This window comes from Uloborus diversus, unplaced genomic scaffold (assembly GCF_026930045.1).
Source record: "Uloborus diversus isolate 005 unplaced genomic scaffold, Udiv.v.3.1 scaffold_225, whole genome shotgun sequence".
In the NCBI taxonomy this organism is placed as follows: Eukaryota; Metazoa; Arthropoda; class Arachnida; order Araneae; family Uloboridae; genus Uloborus; species Uloborus diversus.
This window is the reverse complement of record NW_026558379.1, coordinates 209,947-221,600: the sequence shown is the minus strand read 5'-3', so window position 1 is coordinate 221,600 and position 11,654 is coordinate 209,947. Positions and strand designations below refer to the sequence as shown.

Sequence of the window (11,654 nt, the reverse complement as noted above, 5' to 3'; positions counted from 1 at the left end):
TTAACAGCTCATTAACCCTCTTAAAAAAAAGTTGAAACAAGGATTAAAGCTTTCTTTCTAGGTAAAAATAAATATTTTTGTTCTTCATAAAATAACTCTCCTAACAATTATTATTTTTTTGTTCAGTATTGAACATTCTGCAAGGCTTTTCTTCCCTAAAGCAGATACTTTGTGATGTTCTGCAATGTTAAATCACTTGTCCAAAAATGTTCTAGCATTGTGCACATAGAAAAGTTATAAAATTAGTTTATCATGAAAACCATAAAATCCCCAAAACTTGAACTGGCTGTAAAATCTAAACCATGTAAGCTTCTCCAAATGTATAGAAAAAGGGTCATTTCACAGTATCTTTGACATTTATGTAGAGTCCGTAACATAACCTTTTTTGCCATAACTTTTTAATTTACTGTTTGATTTGCAAATTATTTTATTTTGAGTGGGTGTGTTGGTAGGAAAAGTTCAAAATAAAATAATATGCTAATCAAACAGTAAATTAAAAAGTTATTCCAAAAAAAGGATCATGTTACAGACTCTGCATAAATGTCAAAAATACCGTGAAATGACCCAAAAGCTAACATGTAAAGTTTTATTTAAATCCTAATCTAGGTGTCAAACTACGTTTTTTTTTTGGTTAATTTTACATAGTATGAATGAGCAATTAAAATAATGTTAATAAATAAATTACTAAAAGAATTTTTTTTTAAATGAGTCAAGTTATATACGTCAGCATATAATAAAATACCTGAAAACTTTTAAAGTAATTGAAATCTATTCAGGATGCAAAGGGATTGAAATCTCAAGCAAGACACACAACTTTCGGCGAGACGTGTGTTTCAATGTTGGCATGTTTCGAAAACATACGTTTATGGCAAAGATTGGTGGATGAAGATCGATTGGGGAAATATAGGGGAAAGGAAACCAAAAATGCAAGAAAATCAGAATCTTTTCAGATTTATAAGAAATATGGGATTGTTCTGAGATCTGAAAAAGTGAAACAAGAAAGAAAACTTTGCAAAACAAACATAAAGAGCTGAAATTCTGACAAATGCTGGAAAAATCTTATCCCCTATGGTGACCTAAGGGCATAAAGCAGGTGCAGGCAGTCAAAGATGATTTTCTGCCAAAATCTGTAGAATTTCTACAAATATCTTAATGTTGCACAAATTTTGTAGATTTCTTCAAGTTCAAAGTAAATCTAAAGTTTCTGCAAATGACACATAAAATTCTAACATATTGCGCCAGCTTTCAGCTGAATAAGCGTATTTTGCGAGAATTTCATATTTTCTTCTAATTTAAAGAAATATGCTGAATTATATCTTTAGTTGGAAGATATTTGTAAAAAATCTGCAGTTAATGCCGAAATTCTACAGATTTTTCTGGAATTTATGCTGAAAATTTGTCTGAGTTTAAGAGTTCTGCCACTCAGGCATTTGTTCTGCAACTACATCACAAATTTAGTAGTATTCTGCCTTGAGGCTTTTCCTCATGCCCTCTTAATTTTGCTTGTCATTGTTTACACTGTGGCAGATCTAGGGCCTCGTGTTCCAGAGGTCAACTTCTGAAGGTGAAAGATAACGTGATCTTTTAATCATAGCTGCACTAATGGATCTAAAAGCAAAACCCATGCTAGAATATCTCTCTTAAAATCCCATCCTAAAACAGAACCGAAACTATGAATAACCACTTAAAAATGAGTTAATTTTATGTTTAGATTCACGAAAATCCAATAATCACAGATACATAAAGGACCCCATTCTGAGCTCAGAGAAAGAAATACTAATATGCGAAAGTATCTCTTGAATGGAGCATGGATAAGTAATGTCATCTGATACTCGATATTTCGTTCCAAAAGGATGACGCAAATGAGCGTCAGTCAGCCCACTGCGAAGGATTCGCCATAACGCTAGGAAGCGTCATTCGGATCAGAAGAGCATCTCACGCTGAGATGCATATTTGTGTTGTTCGTCCCAAATGGCTTATGTATGCAGAAGAAAGAAGAAATAAATGAAGGAGAAAAACCCTAATTCTTTTCCTAAAATAATCAACTAGAGCTTAAACAATTTTAGCTAGTTGGGGGGAAACTAAAAGTTGGGAACCATAGACTATGGCCTACTTGGCCTATTCAGTAATCAGACCCAGAGTCTAAGATGACAAAAAATTTGATTTTAAAGACTTCAATTTTGAATGCTTGGAGTCAGTGGCGCACACAAGGGAGGGGTCCAAGGGGTCCAGACCCCTCCCATAAATCTTAATATTTTTCCTGATTGATTACGATTTTATGTGTTTTGTACGTAGAATAGTTTCGAACAAAGGAAACACTATTTTCAGTTCCAATGATAAGTGAAAAAATAAAATCCTCATGTTAAAAGATTAAAAACATATTGTGAACTTTTCCTGTAATGAATGGTCTCTAAGAAGCAGAATGGGGGTTATAAATGAATACAATGTAATAACCATATTTTTAGTTTTGTAATTATAGATTAAAATTACATTCTATGAACTTGAATCCATTTTTTAATTATAAAAAAGGTAAAAGCATAAATTATTTTGGTTTCTGGTTATTTATTTAAGCACATTTCATTAAATTATGTTAATTATTTATTCAGTAGTTTATTTTTTTAATGTTTTTCCTTCTCCGGAATCGATTAAATAAAGTCAATATGCTTGAAAGCGAATTGGGGTATGATATGAGAATGAGGCTTTCGATCTCGGACCCTCCCCTTGAAAAATTCTTGTGTGCGCCACTGCTTGGAGTAAAGCCCCAATTTTGAATGCTTGGAGCATATTGCCTCTCCTTCCCTAAAAATTCACGGAACTGAGAGCCAACCTCTTTTAAATACCCAAAGGCCCAAGAAATTGAAAAACACTAGCACTAAACTTATTGACGTTCAAAATACACGCTGCTGGCCGCTGGGGAGGGTCCCTACAAATTTTGTAGCAGCCCAAAATTTTTAGATAAGGGCCTGTCCTTAACTTAGACAAACATATCCTAAAACTATGATTTTTGGACCTCACTTTAAAACAGTTTCCATATGGTTGCACTCCAAGCCCTCCTCTTTTGACTAGCATTGCTAATGAGAGCTTTAAAATATTTTTAGATTTGTTCTTACATAACTTCAGAATCTGCCATTATTCTCCTACCATCCCCAAAGATAGGTGAGAATTGTGTTTTTAGAGCCTCAACTTAGTAAAATTCTAGCAAGAACCCCTGAATCCTTTCACTTCCCCTGTTATCAACAAACATACCCTGAAAGTGCATTTTAATGCATTCAATTCCAAAAAATTTCTAAAGAAAAACCCACCCACTTCTTTATTTTATCAACATATAGCCCAGAATTTTGTTTTTTAAACTTTAATGTTAAAAACATTTGGAGAAATGCCCTGAACCCTTCCTCTAATCTTATGCAGCCTAAAATGCATTTTTAGAACCTGTATTTAAAAAACTTTTATGGAAAAGATCTCATTTTACCTATAGTACTCAAGAGATAGTTTGCATTTTTAAAATTTCAGATTTGAATATTTTAAGAATCAGATTTGTATTCCCCCTCCCTCTCTCACCATTAATATTAGGTCTCCAACCATAGCTTAAAACTTTTAATTAAAAAAAGTTTCTGCAGAAGAGGGTGGTTCCCTCATCCCTTTCTCTAAAGACCCCACATACAGTCGAATCTTAATAACTCAAAGCTCATAGCTCAAATATTCCTTTATCTCGAAGTTTTCATCTGTCCCAAACTCTTCATTCTGTTGTGGAAACTTCTCATAACTCAAAGTACCAATAACTCAAATATTTTAGCCGGCCCCTTGGGACTTCGAGTAAGTGCGAGTTGATTGTAGCTTGAAATTTCATTTTCTGTAACATCATTCCTCAGTCCCTTACTTCCCAAAGATAATCTAAAATTGAGTCCAGTTTGGAGCACAATTTCTAAAGGGAACCCACCCCCTCCACTTTTGTCTATTTTTATCAGACACAGCTTAAAATTGCATTTTTTAGACTCTAGAAGTGAAAAATTTCCGGGAGAAGTGCCAGATTCTCTCAAGTCACCAAAAATAGCTTCAAATTGACTTCAATTTTGAACAGTGGTGGTGATCCCGGGGAAAGAGGGGGGGGGGGCAACCACTTTTCACTTTGTATGGTTAATTTATTCATTTTGTTTCCCATTTCACGAAAAAAACTACAAATTATAAAAAAAGCAGAAATGTCGAAAATTTCGGAACATAATTATTTTTACTTTGCATATCTCTTTACAAAACATTATTTAGCACAAGCAATAACTTCTACATGAAATACACTGCCAGCTCAGTCAATTGCAGCCAAGGACTGCAGTTTCGTGCTTATTAGCACTCATCAGCCCGGCATAGGAGTGACTGAGCCAGAAGTGGAAAACCTCTTAAGGAAGCCTAGAGTACCAAACAAACTGGTATTTAATACAGAATTAGCACTGACCAGACAAGTGACCAAAACTGCAGTCCTCTGCTGGAATTGACTGAGCTGGTGGTGTATTTCATGTATTTCTACCTTAGCCCTGGCTATAGGGCAGTAGTTTACTGAAAATAACTTCTAGTTTATGTATTCATTGTTTAAATATTAGTAAATCAATTGTTTTATTTTAACAAGTCATAAATAATTAGTGTTTGTGATTTCTTAAAATATTTCGGGGCAAATACTGTAAGTAATTCATATCTAGTTGTTTCTTCAGAAAATTTATTGTGTACAAAATTCATCAAAATCTTAAGAAAAACATGAGTTAAGTTGTTAGATTTGCATCAATTTTTACTTTCATGCTTCAATACTCTTAAAACCAGCCCTAACAAAATTTTGTACTTTTCTTCTTTTGTTTTCTTTTTTTTCTGCGGCTAAAAGTCCCATGGTTTTTAGCTCTTTTTTTTTTGCTCCCCCCATTCCACTTTTAAACCCCAATCGCCACCACTGATTTAGAATAAAAATTTTTTTCAAGGAAATGAAAGTTCTTCTAACATTACCGAAAATGGCCTAAAAATACGATTTTTGGCATTAATATTGAAAATTTCTTGACCCATTTCTCCTAACGCCAACAAAGGTTAATCGGAATCAGGCTTTTTATGGTTAAGTGTCGAAAAATTTTGGGGGAACATAGGCCTACATCGATCCCCTCTTCATCCTTCATCTGACACTGCAAAAGATGTGGTTCCTTCAAAGCAATAAATTTCATGTAAAGAAACTTTCCATATTAAACGTATCTCACAATTTATAAATTCATTCTGTTTCTTTTTTTCTATGAAAAAAAACTTGATAGAAAATATAAAGTTAGATTAACGGTTTAATCTTCCTACTAAACTTGTCACACACACATATCGTCGCCTCAGAGCAACTGCAAGATATCTTATTGTAATTCCTGGGATTAGATGTCTTATTGTTGCTCTGAAGTAATGATATGTGTCTGTGTTTGCTTCATCCTTAATTCTTAGCATTTTTTGGCTACAAACTTAGCAGGAATATCATTTTTAAGTTTTTTAGGGGGAGGGGAGATGGTACATATTCAATACATAGTATAGGACGAAAGCTACAAAATACATAACACAGTTGTATTTTGAAATTATTTTTCTGAAATCTGGGGTGAGGTGGGGGATGGAGGCAATCTCCCTCTGATCCCCTAAATTACTGCCTTCAGTTAAATTAAGTTAGGGCTTGGCCTTTTCAGATGCAAAAATCTAGCTCCGCCCTTTGCAATGATTTTGGCTCTAGTAACTTCGTGCCTAATTTTGAAAGCATGTATTTTTTCCTTGGCAAATTATTACTGTTTAGTTGGGTTACTGTTTCAATGCAGTTATATAAGTAATGCAAGGGATATATATTTTTATGTTAATGAAAAACAGAAATTGGAGAATGTCGACTCTCACGAGTGATTAACCGGAAAAATTCGGTCTTGTGTTGATCTTGTGCAGCTAATGTCAACATTTACCTGATTTCACACTTTTACAGTATATACCAAATGTAATAAATGTTCTATTTCAATTTTTATAAAATAAATATTAATTTTCTGGCATTTTTTAAAAAAAAATTATTTTAAGAATCCTCAAGACTTTTTTTATTAATGTGATGTTTTGTGTTTTCCAGTTTAATGAAGTATCCCAATGTTAGCGACAGTAAAACCTGGAGTGCACCAGTTGATATCTCCGGCCGTTTCATCTGGTATGAATCGATATGTGACGTTAAGTCAATTAGGAGATGGTACCTATGGAAGTGTAATGTTGGGACAGCGACTGGACACTGGGGAGAAAGTAGCAATTAAGAGGTATTTCTAGTGGCACAGTACAGTCGACTCCCGCTACAATGCGATCCGACTTACGCGAAATGGCTATAGCGCGATTTTTTCCCCGATAAAGATTTTTATTCCTAACGCGAATTCTTCACGTGCAACACGAACATTTTCCGAAGGGAATCGCGTTTTTTTCGTAAATGGACCTTCATCCCTTTGGCATCACTGAGAGCGGAAGTTAACACACCGTACTAGTCTAAACGTCACTTATACTAATAACTACTCCACATTTTCCATTTATTTTTTTCATTCTATATGGGAAAGTTAATGAAATATAATGACACCTAAGAGCGCTGTTTCATTTAAAGTTTGTGAAGATAGAAGGAAAAAGAGAAAGTTTCAACAACTATAGTGCATTTGTTTTTCTTACTATATAATGTACGTACCGTAGTAGTTTAATTTATGTCTTCCTTTCCCATTGATCATTGATTTTGTGCATCGTAGCAGTTTTTTTATGTTAAATAAAACGTTTTTTTTTTAAATACAATAAATAAAAATTCAATTTTTATTTAAGAAGCAGTAATGTATAGTTAAGAAATGGTTTTTAACATTTTGAGATGGTGTTTGCAAGTGTCTTCAATCGTATGGTTATGTTTATAAAAATTTTTATACATACCCTTTTCCACAACGCGAAATTTCAACTTACGAGAAGGATCTTGGATCCCTCGCGTAAGTCGGTAATCGACTGTATACTGCAACTGTGATGTAGTTTTTTGCCTTTTAACCAGGGTTTGAAAATATATCGAAAATATCCAAGATTTTTATATATTTCGGATATTTTGTTATATATCCAATAGTTTCAATCAGTACAACCTAAAGGCTTCAAAATAGTAAATGCATCCTCAAATCACTCTTTACTTTTTTATATTATTATTACAATTTGTACACTTACAATTAAGATTTTGTCCATTATTTAAAGCTAATATTTCATTTTATATTTTTATCAGTTTTAATGGAGTCAATTTAGCATTAGCTGTTTTACTCATTTTTCTTCTGATAGCTACTTTTGCAGTGTTCTGATTCAGAAATAAAAAATATGCATTAGTCGATGCAGTCTTTCGACATTTTTTTTCCTGGCCAATGTTTGATATTTAATTAGGCACAATGAATTAAAGTTGTTCCATTACTAATAATAAAAATGAATTTTTAAATAAAAAAGGGAATATTACATAAGTTTGCTGTTTTAATGATGTATTAATACATCATAAAAATATACTACATAACTTTCTGATTATTTTTAATAATAAATGAACAATATTACTATGAATAATATAATCTTTATATTGAAAATACCGTGGTTGAAAAAATAAATATCAAAAATATCAAAATATCATGATATTTTCAAAATAAATATTGGATATATATTGTGGTATATATCATGATATATATCAACTGATATATGTCGACAAACCCTGCTTTTAGCAGATTTAAATTTCCTTTATTCATATTTTAAACTACCTGTTGAAAATTTACTTTGCTTTTATGATGAAAACCACTCTACAGTTTCTTTATTCTAAGTAATTAACTGTCGGGGCCCGCAACAGAGGGGGGGGGGATGCATAAGGGCCCAGGCCCTAAAGAGGCTGACAAAATTAAAACCATCCCGGTGCTTAAAATGTACATTCATTATTACTAATTTTTCTAGTTTTTGTATTGCTAGGGGCCCGGACTTCTTAATTGCACAGGGACTCGAGAATCTTGTTGCCGGGCCTATTAACTGCTTCCTTTTGAATTTTATGCCATTTGCTTTTTTAATCAAGCATAATTGTGCATTTTTTCTTTATACTGCATTAACTTTATAGATATAACAAAATTATGAAGTCGGTTTTTTTTTACACAATGCAAATGAAAATTTTATTGTATTTTGCATTATTTAAATGAAACAAGAATTACTGTAATGCAGGGTTCATACACCTTCAATACTCCTGCATTTAGGAAATTTTTTAAAGGGCTCTTCAAATGCTTAGTTAGGTGCTAACTTCTTCAAAACTCCTGCTTTTTTTAGCACATGACTGCATAATCATTCTCTATGGTAGTCATGTAAGACATATCAATTTATTACTTTTTTACTTAAACAAATATTACCTCCATCTTTCAGAGGCTGCAGTTCTCCTTTTTTTTTTCTGTTTTCTGAGAAAGACTCGTTTTCCCTCCTTTTTTCGTTTTGTTTACCTTTTCTCTTTCCTAAATGCACAATTTTGATTTTTGCTGCACTAAATGTTATCTTCCCAGCCATTTAAATTTGCATTGTATACCTTGGATTCCTTTTATTTTAATAATTAAAAAATTACTTTCCAACATTGGGAGAGTTTCAATCCTTTTGCATCTTGTATACAGAGTGTTCCGTTTTAACCTGCAAGATCTTTATTTTCACATCATTTAGTCCTAGATGTATACTTCCAATTGCAAAAATGTTCAAAATCAGATAAAGATTTAGGATATTGAAAGTTTGAAGCAAAAATAAAAATGAGTCAAAAAATGAAAATTAACTTTTTATACAGGCTCTAGGTCTCCTAACTAATATTTAGAGAAATAATCTCCATTAAAAACTACTACTGACACAAAAAACTTGACATTTGTGTGACCAAAACTCAAGGAGATATTCCAGTTCAAAGTTTTAAGGGACCATACAGAAGATGAGATTGGAACTTATCGCCCTTTCAGAAGAATGACAGGTCGTCAAAGTAAGAAAAACAAAGTATTTATATTTTTCATTGCTATTCAGAAATTTATGCAAATGTTTTGCTGTGATACGCAAAAACACGCGACAGAAGCTCGAACAATTTGAAAAACCACACTCTATGCACACATATAATTTTAAACACTAGTTAACCATTATATTTCCCTCCAAAAGGTGTTATTGACAGCGAGTGAAAAGTGGTGTAAGTCACAAAACGTTGCTTTTCATATGTCGGTGAATATTGGTCACAATAATATCAAAACTTTTTTCATATTGGAATTAATTTTCAATGGAGCTCATTTCCCTAAATATGAGTTAGGGGACTTGGGGCCCATATAAAAAGTTAAATTTAGTATTTTTTGACTTCTTTTTATTTTTACTTCAAACTTTCAATATTGTAATATTGCATCTGATTTTGAACATTTTTGCAATTGGAAGCATATATCTAGGACTAACGATTGTGAAAATAAAGGTCTTGCAGGTTAAATCGGAACACTCTGTATTATATTCTAACATTTTTGTCAGTTGGAAGTTATTTTAATAGTTATGCATTCGATTAGATTATTTTATTGATGATAGTATGCTAGTTGTACGAAATTATCTTTTTTTGTTTTGCCCAGAACCGTCTAATTTTTGTGACTTAATTTAAGTTGAACGTTTTTGGTTCACTGCTTTTAGTTCTGATCAAATAGTTTCTCTCTCTCTCTTTTTTTTTTTTCATTTTGTGAGGTTTTATTTTTTGAAAACTTTTCTGGAAGCATTTTAAATTGTTTTGCCTTTAATTTATTGTTTAGAAATTTTGTATGTTTCTGTAAATGTGTGATGTTGCTTTCAGTTAGCTTTGTTCCAGAATAAAATAAAATGAGAGCTTAAAGGTTTACAATCGCAATTGCAAATCTTATGTTTCTTTTTAATGAGTGCAACCTAAAATAAAATAAATTTAAAACGGGGGGAGAGGGAAAATTCTGATGAAAACTTGATGAGAAAGAAAATCATAATCATTCAGCAACCATTTTGTACTTTATTTTATAGCTTTTACAAATTCTTAGGCCAAGAATAAAACTTTTTCACTTCTTGAAATGCTTCCTCCCCCCCTTTTATTTATTTAATTATTTTTTTGGATTAGTAAAATGTTATTATTTTTTCAAATAGCCATTTTCTTTTTCTAAGAAATGTTTTCAATATTGTACATTGTTTAACCAGAAAAAAGTGAAAGAAAATGATGTGTCATAGCTGGATGTATAGTTAATTACCTTCATATTTGATAAATAATGTGTATAATTATTTAATATAAGCATACTTTGGTAGCTTGACTGTAACTCAAAGATATCACCATGGTTGGAAATTTTTCGTGCTTGTTTTATTGTTTCATACCCTGAAAAAAATCACTTCTTTCACTGCTTTTTCTTTGTTTTATTACCAGCTTTCGTTTTTTTCTTTTTTTTTTTCGTTCACTTTAAAAAGTTGCCTACAATCCTAACTTTAAAGTACATAAATTTGTTTAAACTAAATGATTTTATACTTTTTTGTTTTATCCCCTGCACTTATTGCTCAGGTGGTGAGTGATGTCTTTTTGCCAACAAAGCCCAGCTATGCATGCTGATTTATAAAAATGCCTTAAAATTTATCTTCTTTCAAGAATGGGTATTATGTCTAAACGCTACAAGTTTGTGAACACGCTGGGTAATGGCACATATGGCACTGTATTACTGGCATTCAACATAGAATCGGGGGAAAAGGTGGCTATTAAAAGGTAACTTGGAGCGTGCTTTTATTTCCTTTTATTTATTTGCATTTCTCTTTTGTTGCTTTTTATTTGATTGTTTTCATTATATGCACTGCTTTATGCTTTGGTTAATAAAATATAGTTGTACGGGTAATCAGTGACACCAGGTTTTGAAAATCAAAAACAAAATATAAAATGCGGTGGTAGGAGGTAGTGGATGAAAAAGGGGATTGAAATTCCAAATTGTCCTGTGTGAGGGCTTCAGATGCTTTTTAATAAGAAAGACAAGATTGGAAACCACCAACTATTGATTCTATACTAGGTACTTATTTTTATAGTCACGAATGTGCAAATAAATAATCGACATAAAAACTAATACCACGTTTAAATCATGTAAATGTAACATAAGGAAATTGGTGGTGATTCAAGCACTCCAGCACCATCAAAATCAACACCCCTACTTGTTATGAAGCATAACATTCAGGAACGGGGTTTGACCTGTTTGTTGTGTATTTTTGTGGAGTTCAAACAAATTTGTTACATTTGTTTGTTTTGTTAATAATTAAAAACTTCAATATTCCTTCCATTTAGGTGTGCAGTCAAACACATTGTAATAACTGGAAGTATTGTAATAATGATGAGCAGAAAGATATTTCATTTGAATACTAGGGCATATTTTTATAAAAGCCTTTCAGTTATAATCTCCAAACACAAACCATTCATAGGTGAAATAATGACAGTTGTTTCATTTACAATATGTAATAAATAAATAATTAAATGAATAATTACTTAATAAAAAGTCTGTCAAAAACTTATTTTTGCAAAAAGAAAGAAAAGAAGAAAAATCTTTTACTTTCTTTGAAAATAGAAGGGAAAAGCGAAACAAATGCGTTTCATGTTAAAAATAACCTACATTTTGTTTATTTTTCAGTTTAAAACAGTATTCAGATCG

At 32.0% G+C, this 11,654-nt stretch overlaps 1 protein-coding gene across 1 annotated transcript in view; it reads left to right on the top strand.

The window, feature by feature from the left end:
• Positions 1 to 6,094: 6,094 nt before the first annotated feature.
• Positions 6,095 to 11,654, top strand: part of LOC129233174 (serine/threonine-protein kinase ICK-like) — a gene marked incomplete at its 5' end in the record, with an annotated part of 48,667 nt that continues 43,107 nt past the window's right edge. Inside the window, 1 exon segment of the mRNA XM_054867243.1 lies at positions 6,095 to 6,272. Within this exon segment, the coding sequence (XP_054723218.1) occupies positions 6,112 to 6,272 (161 nt within the window).